Source organism: Sinocyclocheilus rhinocerous, unplaced genomic scaffold (genome assembly GCF_001515625.1).
Source record: "Sinocyclocheilus rhinocerous isolate Xijiao unplaced genomic scaffold, SAMN03320098_v1.1 scaffold1563, whole genome shotgun sequence".
Classification (NCBI taxonomy): Eukaryota; Metazoa; Chordata; class Actinopteri; order Cypriniformes; family Cyprinidae; genus Sinocyclocheilus; species Sinocyclocheilus rhinocerous.
The window spans coordinates 741251-756600 of NW_015656185.1; the positions used below are offsets into that span (position 1 = coordinate 741251).

The 15350-nt window shown below is 37.2% G+C and overlaps 1 protein-coding gene across 1 annotated transcript in view; it reads right to left on the minus strand.

Annotated features, from left to right (window-relative positions):
- Positions 1–13054, minus strand: part of LOC107719851 (DNA topoisomerase 2-beta-like) — a 56783-nt gene extending 43729 nt beyond the window's left edge. Inside the window, exons 1-10 of the mRNA XM_016527390.1 lie at positions 12557–13054; positions 10190–10384; positions 9509–9599; positions 8857–8920; positions 7727–7872; positions 2748–2845; positions 2425–2637; positions 2104–2277; positions 1725–1826; positions 1467–1604 (exon numbers count right to left, since the gene is read on the minus strand). Coding sequence (XP_016382876.1) covers positions 1467–1604; positions 1725–1826; positions 2104–2277; positions 2425–2637; positions 2748–2845; positions 7727–7872; positions 8857–8920; positions 9509–9599; positions 10190–10384; positions 12557–12598 — 1263 coding nt within the window. The 5' untranslated portion in view covers positions 12599–13054. The remainder of the gene's footprint in view (positions 1–1466; positions 1605–1724; positions 1827–2103; positions 2278–2424; positions 2638–2747; positions 2846–7726; positions 7873–8856; positions 8921–9508; positions 9600–10189; positions 10385–12556) is intronic.
- Between the last annotated feature and the right edge of the window lie 2296 nt (positions 13055–15350).

Below are 15350 nucleotides of genomic sequence, written 5' to 3' on the forward strand. Positions count from 1 at the left end.
GCTACTGTCTGTAGCCTATGTGTGTGCGTTACAGTGCAGCAGCGCATTAGATTAGAACGGCGATTAACTTACCTGTACAATAAGCTGTTTAAAACGTGCATTCTCCTGTTCAATTTCGAGCATCCAGTAATATAATCACACATGTCTTGTGGAGTGCTTTCAGAGTATGCATTTACTTGTCATTTTAACTGTTTGGAAACAGAGCGTAAATGTGGAAGTTCAATTCAATTCAATTCAAGTTTATTTGTATAGCGCTTTTCACGATACAAATCGTTGCAAAGCAACTTTCCAGCAAATTAAGTTTCTACAATATTTAGTAGTAGCTTATCAGTGGTGACTGTCAGTTAATGTATATATGGCAGAAATGTACGGAAAAATCAATTAAAGACGTAATCAAACAGAAGATGAAGTAGTTTCGCTTTCACAACGAAACACACAGCTGCTTGAGTGAGCGCCGCGACCGGCGGATTTGACAAAGGAGGCTTGCGGCAACCACATGTGATGTGCCCGGGCTGGACTCCGCTTCGTCCACGGTGAAAGCCGATTCGGCGGTTGCACCCTCTATAGGACCAGCGACTAGTCGACATCAAGCTTGAAGCGTCATGGCAGAGCACGGAAGTCGACTAGTCAGTGCAACCCCTAATATTGATAAAAATCAACCCAGTGTTTTTTTTAAATCCCCACAAATCATAATCACTTTCTCAGAACAAGCCGTTCACAGAATCTGGGCAAAGTGACGTCACTTTGTACAGGCCCCTCCCACGACTGTTGATGGACACTGCCGTTTTAGCATAGACCCGCCCTGAGTGAGCTATAAACAGTCCACCATTATTTTGACGCTGCAGCAGGTGTACTGTAGACAAGAATGGCTCCTAAGCGACCTGGTGTTTTGTTGTTGGATGTAAGAATGAACATAGTAGCCCTCATTTACTCCCGAAATCGCAGTGGATTACTTTTGTTTTTGATGGTAATGCGCCACCGAATACACCTAAATTCATTTATGTCTGCACGAATCATTTTACTCCAGACTGCTTTCTGAACGAGGGACAATTCAAGGCCGGTTTTGCTAAAAAGTTTAAACTCGAGGATGGATCGGTTCCCACTGTTCGTTATCCAGCTGCACCTTCAGAAGAAGTAAGACCCACACTTTATATTTCTTATGATTATTTGCAAATCGCCTTTCTTCTTCCACGGAAGCAGAGCTAATGCAGAGCTCATTATCATTTAAAGAGACATGCACCAAAACGGGTCGCTGTGCACAGAGCTGTTTTTGACAAGGTAAAAAGGGTTTTGTTTTACACTAACGCTGAGGAATTTTAACCAAAGTATGTTGCAGACAGTTCATGAAGACCCTAAAGAATCATACCGACTTGTGGAAAATGGGCATCCGATGTCCCCTTTAAATATATGAGATGAGAAAGTGATGTTAGTGTCAAGATCAAGATAAGAGATTATCACACACTTACAGCTCTGATGAATTTCTCAGAGAGAGTACATTTGGAGCCAAAGCTTTTGGTCTGTAGAGTCATGTTCTCCTTGGTCTGGGAATCAAAGGTTGGGTTCTCGATAAGGGCATTCACAAATACCGACACATGGTTTTTAACCTGAAATTAAAAAAGATCTTTTAGTTCTTTTAGAACTGTTAAGAGACCAAAAAGAACCAAATATCCAAGCGTCTGAATAGATATTATATCATACGAGTGTGTTGAACTGTGAATATGCACCTGGAATGGTTTCACAGAGACTCCAGCTTTGTTCTTCTTCTTCACCACTTCAATCAGTTTCGCCACTATTTGGTCCACAACATAGTCAACATGTCTTCCTCCCTAAGAAATCACACATTCCATGAGCATGATATATGATGTTTTTGCTGTTTAGTTGTTAGTTAAGTTGCACCCTTAAATTCATCCCCTTAAAAGCACCACTGCCAATTTAAACCAGTTGGATTTGTGTCTGGCAAACCTGAAACAAGTTTAATTATACACAGGTTTCAGTTGAAACAGATTAGTTAACTAGTCATTTAGGCAACCACACCGACGATTCTGAAAATGTGTAATTTTTTATATTCCCAGTTTCAGTAATGAGTAACAGTGTTTCAGAAACCTTGGTGGTGGCAATGCTGTTGACGAAGCTGATTTGCTGGAAGCCCTTCTCACTCATGGTGAGACACACTTCCCAGCGCTCATTCACCGTCTCATTCACCACCTTCAGAGCAACGCCCGTCTCGTCCAGTTTATCCTTCACATACAGATCCACATAACTGCGGAAACCATTCACCTGCAGCACGAGACACACACACAGATGCTCATGAGGGAGACAGCTGTCTGAAAACATTTGTATGTAAGTTAGATTTAACGAAGAAACTCATTAGACTGTTGTCAAGAAATACGCTTTTTTTACATATGGAAATGACCGGTGACTTACAGGTAGCTTCTTTCCGTTGAGCATGACTTTAACGCCCCTACAAGAGCCGGCCACATCATATGCCCTGCGTGTCAGCAGAGCCACAATATCCTTGTCCAGCTTCTCCATCTTGAATTTGGCCAGATCAGGCTGGAACGTGACACAAGTGTAGTCTTCACCATCAAATTTCTTGATCTTCGCCTCGCTGGTCTTTCCCATGTTGTCCTGCCATGTCTTTGGAACACGTGGGAGGAGAAAAACTTTAGGTAAGACATCAAGATAGCTGCTGTTTTATGACAACCACAACAGATTTCCTGTATTCCAAATTAAGGAAACGGATGTACCTGTTTAAAGCTCAGTTTATACTCCTTGCAGGCTGTCTCCACTGTAAACTTTGTGCTGAATATGTTACAGAGTTTTGCACCATATCCATTCCTGCCGCCTGAAGAACACCAGATAGATGAGTTAAATTCACTTGAACACTCATCCTCAACATTAACAAACAGCACAAACACATCTAAATTGCATACTAAGGCTGCATGATCATGACCAAATCATAACTGTTGATTACTTCTCTTGATATTGTAATTGTGATTATTAATGGCAATTAATAAAATGAATTTGTAATAAGCAACTGTGTGTAATATTCAAAACCAGCTGAAAACTATTTCTGAATTACTTTATTGCTGCTGAACACATAAAAGTAAAATAAAAAATTAAGTGCATAAACATTCAACTACAAATTGGTACTCTTAGCAACATAGCAATATTAGAACACTTCTATTCCATTAAAATCCCTTTAGTTCACTCACTGCATGTTTACAGTTTCACATGATCGTTTGAGACCGTATACACTCTCATAAACAATCCTGTTATAATCAATGACCTGTCTACACTGTAGAATAAATCTCTTATTGACACTGTCAACAGCTTGTGAATGCAGAGCATGCAAAACCAAAACAGTCAGTCACCTTGTGCTGAAAAACTTTTAAAGTACCTAAGTCAAGTTTAATTAAGTTTCCCTACAAAGATCACCCCACTCTGCGGTTTGAAAGGGCTGTGGGACACAAGCAGGACAGAGCCCATCTCGTCTCATAACTTCAGGTTTTCTCCAAATATTCCAAAGCAACTGTTTGTAAATTGTCATAAAAGCTAATTATATCATCCGCAAGAGCAAGACATCTATGTTGGATGTTGCATTACATGTAACAAAGTGAAAATGAATGCACATGACGTGGAAAAAATAGATATCAGGAAAAAAATTAACAATTTGCTCCAACAACTAGTTAATTTGTTCATACAAATTAATTCGTGGCCACATTTCATTAATTCTTTACCTCATTAAATTAAAATTGAGGAACAAATTTGTACATTGTGGCCTAAAATGAGAAAATAAATTCTTAATTTGTGGCCTCTGTATTTTTCACTTTTCCCCCGCATGTCATGCTCAGGGCTCTGTACAAATTAACCACACTGGCTTAACTTGTCTAAGAAGAACAAACATATTTAATGTGAATGGCAACACAACCAACCCTGTGACGTCACAGGTTACAGCACTGCAAGATGTCGTGTTTGTTATATAACTGTTGTTTAGTGCGGAAGTCGTAGCCTAATGGTTAGAGAGTCGGACTCGTAACCCAATGGTTGCGGGTTTGAGTCTCGTACCGGCAGGGATTGTAGGTGGGGGGAGTGAATGTACAGCGCTCTCTTCCACCTTCAATACCACGACTGAGGTGCCCTTGAGCAAGGCACCGAACCCCCAACTGCTCCCCGGGCGCCGCAGCAAAAATGGCTGCCCACTGCTCCGGGTGTGTGTTTACGGTGTGTGTGTTCACTGCTGTGTGTGTGCACTTTGAATGGGTTAAAATGCAGAGCACTAATTCCGAGTATGGGTCACCATGGCCACATGTCACGTCACTTTCACTTTCACTTTCATTTACTAAATGATGAATTAACCTGACTGACTGCTTCATATCCATTTTTTTAGCACTTTGAGTGGATTTCCTCTGCATCGGTGGACAGGTAGGGTAAAAATATAGCATATTCTCTCGTAACTTAATCACAGTTAGGAGTGTCTAACTGCAGTAAACGCATCTTGCAATAAGTAAGGTTAACGGTTAAGCGATAAACCGATAAATAAAATGGACAGAATCTGAAAGATGAGACTTTGTTTCTAATGAAAAGTGGAAAAGAAAAACACAAAGTTTATAGCAGTTATTGGATGGGAGGCACTCTACATAATCTCTAGTGTATTTTTATTCATGCATCAGCTGAAACAGCATAGACTAAAAGATCGATCTTGGGATTTAAGTTCAATATTGATTCATTAAAAATGAAGATATATAAAACTACAAGTTTTAAATTCAGTTATGCTCGTGCAGTGGTTAATACAATCATGTATTTGTTCAGTACAAATACATACCAAACCGAAAGACCCATATATCGAAAATTTTCAAAGCGAGTATAATGTAATGTTACACCCCATTACCTGTCACTGTGTTTAATCTGCTTTTTTAAGCAATGTGTGATTAGTTCTAGAGGTCGACCGATGTATCGGTTTTGCCGATTAATCGGCACCGATAGCTGATTGCAGGAAAATCAACTATCGGCATAAATCCATGCCGATAGTTTTTCCGGGTTGCTTCTGTTGCTGGAGCGGCTGAGAAGATCCGCTGTCATTAGACAGTACGAGAGCGGCCTCTAGAGGCGGAAATCACTGACAGCACGTGCTGTTTGTTTTGACACGTGACACTGCGCGCTGCACAGAGCGGACACTTCAGATGCGGATTTAAAACATCGACAATTAAACGGTGTGTATACAGTATACTGTAGTGCATGTTTTCAAAGCATTATCAAGTAATTAATTTGTTGACAAGATGCTGCATTAGTGGAGAAAGTATGTTTGCTATCAAGGCTGAGAGGACGCGAACATTAGCAGCACAGCTCAAGCATTTAAAACAATGTGACCAAAACACATGCAAGTCTGACCTAAATGTTTAATATCATGATTGTTACCATCTATTTGTATTAGTTTATATCCAGCTGGTCACATTAATGCATTTGTTAACCAGCGAAGTTGCAGATTTAAAGCTAATGACGTGAGAAAGCAAACTGATATGTTCATTCAGCCGCAGAGTGCCATTCACACAGTTTTCCATTCAATTACATTATATTTGTCCCAAATCGTTGTTATTGTACATAATGACTTGTAAAATTGTGTATTGTGCATTGTTCAGCGAAACGTCTGTATTTCTGTGGCTCTAATAAAGTCTGTGTGCTTCATATAGAGAGCTGTAATATATGTCACGCTTTTTCTTCCTGTTTTGCTCTGTTTTTTTAAACACCGAACTTCAAACTCATCTATGCCGCTTTTTTGATCATTCTTGAAGTTAACTTTTGCCCGTTTGCTGATTAAATTAACTGTTTTAGATGCCGCTTGAACTCAGCACGACTCGTCCGGTGTGTGATCCCTGATACCTGCGAGTTGTCTGCACAGCCCTGCATAGAGTGAGTTAATTTCAACATCTTCTAATACATTTTTACATTTTGAAGTTGCTTCTTTTAACATTAGTTAATGAACTATGAACTAACTGTAATGATCAATATATAATTCAAATTTAATATATTTTTATTCATGTACAAAGTATGGTTCAGTAGTTTGTTTTTTGTCTTTGTTTTTTTAATAGTAAAGCACTATTTTTAGTTTTCGTTCAGTATCCATTTTAAAAACTATCGGTTGATTAATCGGTATCGGAAAAGAGTATAGAAGACCAAGAGGCAAAACTCTGATGCCTTTTGGGTAACAGCCACTAGGAGGCGCTTCGGTAGCGCGGCCGCCATTTTGGGGTGAAAATTCCAACTGGACAACAGCACAGATATACAGAAATAGACAGAATAACAACGAAAGAGAGGTCAAAGTGGAATAAAAGAACGCAATGTTGGGCAATCCACTGCAAAAACTATCAGTGTGACAGTAAAAATATTGCCTTTCATCGTTTTCCCAAAGACCCTGACAGGTAATTATTCACAAAAGTGTAAAAATCATGTCACATTTCCTACCAGATCCCGCAGGAAGTCCCACTTTTTGGTGCCCATATCATACAATCCAACCCCCCCATCCATGAAACAGCAGACAGCGTGGCCAGGTGGGAGGGAGAAGGCCTGGTTCTGTGAAAGAGTAGGTGGAGGCACAGCCTCACTAGTGGAGGAGGTGTAGTGATTCTTGGAAGGGGAATTCGTACTAAAGGCTAAAAGAGAGATGACAACACTGACTATGTTTACATGTGCACCAATAATCAGCTTATTTCAAATAATCAGAGTAAGGACTTAATCACATTAAGGGGTTTACATGACATTAGCAAACCTCTTCACTCCCGTTTACATGCAATTTACATTATTCTGATTATTTACTAAGAATTGTGGTTACTCTGGTAAATTCGAAATTTTGTACGTTTTAATCCCCTGGAATACACTACAAACATGATGATCTAGATTAGAACTTGATGCATTGCTGTATCTCTGTCATAATTAAATAATTAAACAATTTTGAAGAAAGTGGCTGTACGTGTGTGTGTGTGTGTGTGTGTGTGTTTGTTTACAGTCTTCCTTTAACAGACATTAATATATGACAATACTGCAAAAACAGTTTACTGTCAAGCTGTTATATTCCTGTTATATATTTATTGTCCAACATTCCTAATTTTTCTGTCATTAATTTAATTTCATATGTTGGTATTAATTCAGTGTTAATAATGCTAACACTTGAACTTGAAATATTTTCAACCGAAACTGACATGGTTTCTAGAGAGCAAAAGGTTTTGTGAAAAAAAGGGAAGACTTTAAAATAAAATCTGTAAAATAAACTGTTAAAATGATTTGATGATCACTAGTCTAGTGATTGTACGATATTGTTGTCATAGTTCAGGCTATATTTCTGCTTTAATGTTTGGTTTTTTAAACAAAGCAGTTGATATTTGCCATAGCGGCAGCTAGAAGCTAGTGGACTGCCGAGTCGCTTTCACCCCAAAATGGCGGAAGCGCAGGCTGCTGCTGGGCGCCGCTGTTGCAATGGAACGTTCTACTGAGTTTCGCCTCTTGGTCTTCTATACTCTTTGGTATCAGCCAGTTTGGTCCAACCTAGCTATCCTACCTCTAATCAGTCCACACTCAATCTGCTAATCTGCTTTCCCATTCTGTGGCACAGACAACAAGTTCAATAATGAGCAGAAAATGAGCAGAACACTACCAACAACAACAAACTCCATCACAGAGAAGTTTTTGAAGATGCATAACTGCAGTATTTAATTATGCGTGCTTGTATTACCTGTGACTTTCTTCTCATTGTCATTATAGTTGCTCGAGGTGAGGAGATGTCCAAAGATCAGCGCAGGCACGAACATCTTCTCATCTTTGTGTTCCACCACAGGAATTCCCTTCCCATTATTCCACACGGCGATGGTGTTGGACTCTCTATTAGAACAGAGAGGACATTACAACACAACGAGACAGAAGATCATCCTGCTCTCCAACAATCGTTTTTATGATGCATCGTGATGCTGACATGTACGATTCTACGTCAATGCAAAAAAACAAAATAATTGTTTTTTTTTAATGTAATGAGTACTGTTTTTATCATTAAAAAAGTACTATTATTAAAGATTACTAATAAAAACATTGGTTTTACAATTTATTATTCAATTTCTGTATTATTCAATTATTATTCTGATTATTCAGTATCTTGATTGAATGCTACTGTTAAATAGACCTACTGTACCAGAAAAACTTAAAGTGCTGTTTATTTCATTAGTTTTTTTCTCTCATTGTATTTATTCTCTGTTTGTTGTTTGCATCTTTGTCCTTATTTTTAATAAGAAAAAATAACAAAAATAACTATGTTGTGAAATACATTGTTATTGTGAATTAAAATTACCCTAATGATTTTTGTCATATCGCTGACTACAAATACACTATAATCAAAGAACTGGAGGACAAAAAGCATGTTGATGCATCATTTTATAATCAAATTGTTGATTATAATCAATAATCAAATTGTGAGGCAAGTTAAGATGAAATCTACTAAATGAAATTCAAAAAATGCTTTCTGTAAGGTTTCTGTGAGGGTTATGTTGGGTTAGGGATAGAAAATATGATTAGCTCAGTACAAAAACCATTATGGAGAATCCCTGTAAACCACATATGAAAGCGTGTGTGTGTGTGTGTGTGTGTGTGTGTGTGTGTGTGTGTGTGTGGTTATGGATGTGAAATGAATGTGAAATGAGCAGCCATGAGTGTTTATTAGATCATTACACCCACTGCACGCTCTCCCAACAATCACATCAACATTTTGCCACTGCAGTACTGTCAACTGTCAGCATGTCAAACATTAATTTGATACAAGAGCATTTAGAGTCGTTACTCAGCAGATGTGAATGAGACCTTTAAAGCAGCACTCACGGGTCAATGGTGATTTTGATGGTGGACATGTTCTTGTCTCTCTGTTTGTTATCAGCTGCATTGACTGATGGGACAGAAAATCTGATGTTAGAGCATGAAATATCACAGATATTTATAATAATCTTTGGAAAATCACAGATTTATCTATCAAACTACAATCATAACAGTAATGACTTCTATAGTATTACTGCTAGTGATAGTATTAATAAGAAAATTCAGGCATTTCATAATTAACATAATATATTTAACATTTCACAATTAAATTAACTTTTTTTTTTTACTGCAAAATGTCAATATTAACTGCAATAAAATGCATAATTCTCTAAAATGTTTTAATGTCACCACAGCAAATACAGCAATATTGTACATAATGAATAATAAAAATAGATATTATTAATAATATTATTTATAATAAGTGGTAAAGAAATATTTACTTTTATTAAAAACAATTTGATGCAATTTTGAAAATGTTGCATAATTTTCGCTATAATCTGGGTTCTGTACAACTGTTCTTTTTGAAATGCTAAGTATAAGTTTAATAAATACTACTGTACAGTGATGTAAAATATATCACTAAGCAATTATTTTAATTATTTATCTTGCCAAACAAAGTATGTCAAAGTCACTGAAAGGAACATAACAGTATTCTTACCAAGGATTTCATCAAAGATTTTATATAATCCAGGGACGAACGTGATCTCCCTCAAGTTCATTCCGATTTCTTCATCAAAAACCCACATTTGCTATAAAACATACAATCATTTGAGTATCATGTAAAGACATTAAAAGCACCTGATGGCATTGAAACAGTGAGGCTCAATCAGTCAGCTTAACATTTACTTCAACGGCGACTACTACAGTTAGCAAAACATCACAAGTTTCAACTCATTTCTGTCCTAAAATGATTTTCTCTGCAAAAGGTTGGATTCACATTTGTGACCCTGGAGCACAAAAGCAGTCTTAAGTCGCTGGGGTATATTTGTAGCAATAGCCAAAAATACATTGTATCGGTCAAAATTATTGATTTTTATTTTATGCCAAAAATCATTAGGATATTAAGTAAAGATCATGTTCCATGAAGATATTTTGTAAATTTCCTACTGTAGTAATACGCATTGCAAAGAACTTCATTTGGACAACTTTAAAGACGATTTTCTTGATTTCCATACATCAATGGAAAGCTTATTTATTCAGCTTTCAGATGATGTATAACTTTCAATTTAGAAAAATTGACCCTTATGACTGGTTTTGTGGTCCAGGGTCACATTTTGTCTGAATGCCAGTCTAAATTTAAAATCTCTAATCGTAATCCTGCTCAGTCATTCTCTCTCACCTGAGTGACGGGCTCCACCGAGCCGATGTAGGTGTCTGGACGGAGGAGGATGTGCTCGAGCTGGGTCTTCTTCTGGTAGATCCTCTCCACTGACATCTTCTTCGAGCTCTCTTTCTTGACCGCCTCACTCCTCCCTGCATCTCCCCGGCCGTTCACTTCCTCTTTTTTCGCACCATTGTTCTTGTCAAAGAGGGTCTGTTGTTAGATACATCCATGCAACTTTGTTAAACTTGTCTGCGGCTATCAAATCAACTTTTTAGCTGCCTTTAATGTTGGAATTATTTTACAGAAGCAGAAGGCGACTGAAATATATGGTGATGGGGGTGTGCGACATATATCGTCTGTGATAATATCGTAATTGTTGTTTTAATGATATGCGATATGACATTATCGAGTATTTTGCAAAAACCTTTCAAAACAGCCCTACAGAGCGCACGCATACATTACGTGAAGTCTAGACTAGTGCGCGTGCGCATTTAGAGTGCGTTCTTTCACTGCATGATTCAGTCTAACAAATGCATTTAGAATGATCACAAAATTCAAGTTATAGGGACAGAAAATATATATATTTATATTATTTCATATAGTTATTCAATATCACACAGAGTGCCACTTTTTTCTCCAAAAATTGCCATTATTACACATGTAATATTGATTTTTTACAACAGTTCAAAAAACAATAACTTAATTAAGAGATTAACGTTTTAGACAAAATATTGCCTGTTTTTGCTCTATTTCGACGACAAAAATAATTCCAAACACAGCCACAGCACAGTTTTGCGTTTCTGATCAACATGACGGTGATTCGTTCCTGAATGAATGAACCGTTTAAATGATTCGGTTCAATCGCAATGACTCACTTATTAACAGTGACTTGCTGCCACCTGCTGGTGGTTTTAATTTCACATTCAAAGTATTTTTTTATTATTTAAATACTCAGTGTGTAAATACTTCTAAATGCCACTTCAGATTAAGTTTCTGTGTTTCCTCTGCATTGCAAAGATGAATTTTATTGATACTGATTTCATTTGCTTGGTAACAGCCCAAATGTCTTATTATTACAATTCACTGATCAAATTTAAGAATTTGACTCAAAAGATGATGCACACTTTTAGAAAAATGGCTTTATAAAGGTAAAAATGCCCATAAAAGGTAAAAATCTATTTAAACTTATTGGAAAAGATTCATTTCTATCAGTGTGTGAACTGACCACCACACAGAATATGAAGAATATTAAACACTTTAGGAGTCGGCTGTCCACGGCGGTGCTTAAGATATCAGCACAATAACACACTCAGCAAAATATCATCTAATTATCGTTATTGATAAAATCCCAGAAAATATCGAGATATTATTTTTTGTCAATATCGCACACCCCTATTTTGTGAATCACCTAGATGGCCTGAATTCACAGCTGCTTTACAACCGCTGTGAGTACATATGATGTGCAATATGGATACTCTCTGTAAATGTGTCTGTATAATCTGTTTGTCTGTATGAGTTTGATAAACTCACTCATTAAACTGTGTAAGGTCAGGGCTTCATTACTCTCTGAGCTGTTATTTCCTAGATTACACTGAATTAATCTGTAAACAAATCCAATGACTTTCCAATGGAATGACCTCAAATAGACACGCTTGTTTATTAAGTTGTCATTATAGCTTTTTGATGATAGCCAGGATTGTAATCTAACTGTAAATCTAAGATTCATATTACAAATGTTTACAAATATTATCTTCACAAACTCAGACAAACAAACAAGTGAAACTAGCAAATCAGTAACTAATGTGTAACAAGCCATTAGTACTGATCTGGGATCAGCTCTCATAATTAACATGTGTCTCGCCATGGGCTGCTCTTTTGTTTTGTGGCTTTGAGTGGTTTTAAATACAGATCACACTCGAATAAACCCTTCCACACTGTCCCGGTTTAAGCTCAGCACTTCATCTTAGGCTTTTAGCTGTAATAAAGCAATGGTCTGTGTCCATAAACGTCACATCTGTAAGTTTGACTCTAACAAGGACGAAAAAGTTGAAGTCAGTGGAAAGACTCGTTCACATCTCAACACAAAAGAACTTTCCTCTACATCGCCATGAAAAGCTTCACAAAACATCAATCAAACACAAAATGGTGATTAAATGTGCAGTATTTAAAACAGACGTTATGTAAACGGATATATTGTGCACTGAAAGAATAATAAAGAGATGCAGATGAGTCTGAGAGCTCATTCGTGTTGAGCTGGATGAATCTTGCAGCTAAAAGGCTAAAGCACATGTACGCGTACACGAAGCGGTTATAATGTGTAATATGCGATGTCTTTGCGTAATAATACATGAATTACTACGTTAGTAATCATTTACAACTTACCACCCAGGTTAAGCCCCCGCTTCCCGCAGCACCGTTAGACATTTTCTATTGTGTGAGCCCAGAAAACCGATCAGGAACTGTCCATATGTGATCTGCAAACGCTTCAAACGCCGGGCACCATCCGGGCTGGGTTCCTGTGGTTGCTGTTTCTTCTGTTTATTTGCTGCTGCAATGGAGATAAGTTACAGCGGGCTCGTCTCATGGAGGAAGTGTGTCCGCTTCTACGTGACTGTTCCTCGGCTATTGTTAAAATCGACCACCGGCGCCTGCTCAAGGCCTAGGGCTTTAACTAAGAGCTTTAACTAGAACCTAAATATTATAAGATGTTAAAAGGTGCGTAATTACATGCTAATAAATACTAAATACTGTAATAAATTATTAAAGCATATAAACTTATTTTTTCCTGTGCTAAGTTAAAATATCGCCACATTAAAAGGATTTTTCATTCAATAACAAACAGCCGCGGCGTCCGTCCGGCTACACCATCCCTCATGGCGACACGCCCCCACAGCTCCGCCCGACCAATCAGATGCCAGAGAATTTGAGGCGCCGGCATTTCAACCAATAGCACTATGCAGCGTCACGCACTTAAAATTTCGGTAGAAAATAGACTTGTACGGTTGCCACAATTTTCAGTTTCTGTCTGTAAAAAATATGAACTTAAAATGTACACCACAAATGTCGCTCTAACATTAATAATGTCCCTTTGAATAGCTCTATTTAAACCAGTTACCTTCTATAAAAATGCCGAGCTGATTCTCAAATAGGTCTCAAGTCGATACAGACTACATTTGTTAAACTGGATTTAAATGTGTCTACTGCTAAATTTAATAGGCCTATTTGTTTTGAAATAAATAAATAAATAAATAGTACCAAAATACATTCTACTGTTATCAATTATACTGTTAAACTCTCCAAAAGTTAGATAAAACCCAGATGTGGGTCCATTTCCTTTAACAACACTGTCAGAGGAAGTGTTCTCACTTTAGATAAGGTCACGGAAAATGGAAAAATTTTATTAATTAAGTGCTTTAAACCAACCTTTATTGAGTATCAATTGCATTCATATTCACTGTCCCTTAAAATGTTTACAAATACATTAAGGACCTGTTTTTTTACAGTCTATGTTAAGGACACGCACACACACACTGGCATAAGTGGTTTACAGGTACTCTTCACAGGCATAATGGTTTTTATACTGTGCAAACTGTATATTCTATCTCCTAAACCAAACCCTACCCCTCACACAAAACTATCTCCCTCTCTAGCTTTCTGTTAGGATCATGTATTATGGTTGTCAGTTTAAGGCGTTAACTTAATTAATTAGATATGAAAAATAAAGCGATTAAGTTATTTAACGCAGTTAACTCACTGGCCCCGCCCCCAACCCTGTACATCATCTAACATTTCAGTGGACTGTTGACAAATATGATGCAGGGCAGCACTCCAAAATGCAGTTATGCCCTAAAATTCAAGATATTGGGGCAAAATGCCCCTGTATGAGTTTTTGTCTCATTTATATCTCATGATAAGCGATTTCACACAAGCAGCCAGAGCAATATCACACAAGTGCTGTTTTTGTCACGAATAGCACGAGTGCAAGTGATTATATACAACAGTTCAGTTAATATTGTTATATTTTAAACACAATACTGTGTGTTTTTGCAACATTTTTGCCAACGAAAATATTACCTATAAAGCCACCACAGAACTGTTGTGTGTCGGTGAGCAACATAGCGGTGTTTAGTTTCTGAATGAATCCTCGTTTTGAACGAATCGTGTGAACCAATGATTCAAAGGCTCATTCATAGAGAGAGTCATTTGCTTAATTCCTGTATGAATCAGCCGTTTGAAGGAATCGAATGAGTGAATGACTCATAAAGACATTTACCGCCACCTGTTGGCAGTTTTAGTTTCTCGTTTAGTTTCTCATTACTTTCTTTTGCTCAACATTTTGGCTATTTTGAAGACTGTTGGTAACAAAGCTGTTTTGGTTACCTGTGACTTTCAATGCATGAACAAAAAATACTGAGATTTTCTCAAGGCCCTGTTTACACTACTGCGTTTTCGTTTTAAAAGGCGATTTAAAATGAAAACGATCCTCGTCTACACTTACGTTTTCACTGCGTTTCAGAAACGATCTCAGTCCAGAGTACACAACCGAAAACGCATGTCACATGACCATTCAGGTTCATACCAACTTTAAAGCAGGTGCACAAAGACATAGCTTAAATGAGTAGACAACATTAGTAAAATTTAATGTAATGAATTTGAACTATTGGCTAAATATATTTTTATTTTTTCTGAAATTGTCACTTTCACAAACCACAACCAGCCACATTGCTGTTATAATTTACTGTAGTTCTGGGGATTTTAGTCTTATGAATCATTTTCTTAGAAAGTGAATTTAAATGCTTCCAGGAAACCAGGTTCATTAAATTCATGCACAATATTCATACATTCACTCTTAATTGTATGCCCATGCTGAAAATGACATTAATGTTTCCTGAATTATCACTTTAACCCCAGCCAGGGATATTTTTATTATGGTTCATTCTGAGCAAAATATTCTGAGCAAAATTATTTTTCTGTTCAGAATTTTTCTGTTTCTAAAAGGCATCCGGACCAAAATAAAAGGACAGTTAATAACAAAGTTTATAATGAGAGTACATTGTGCTAATTCACTTTAAAAATAACAATAACATCAAATCAATCACTTCAGTATTTTTTTTTTCAGAGACAGATTTGGTCGTAACCAAAAAATTGTATTTGCATGCCATCAGTTACAGATGCT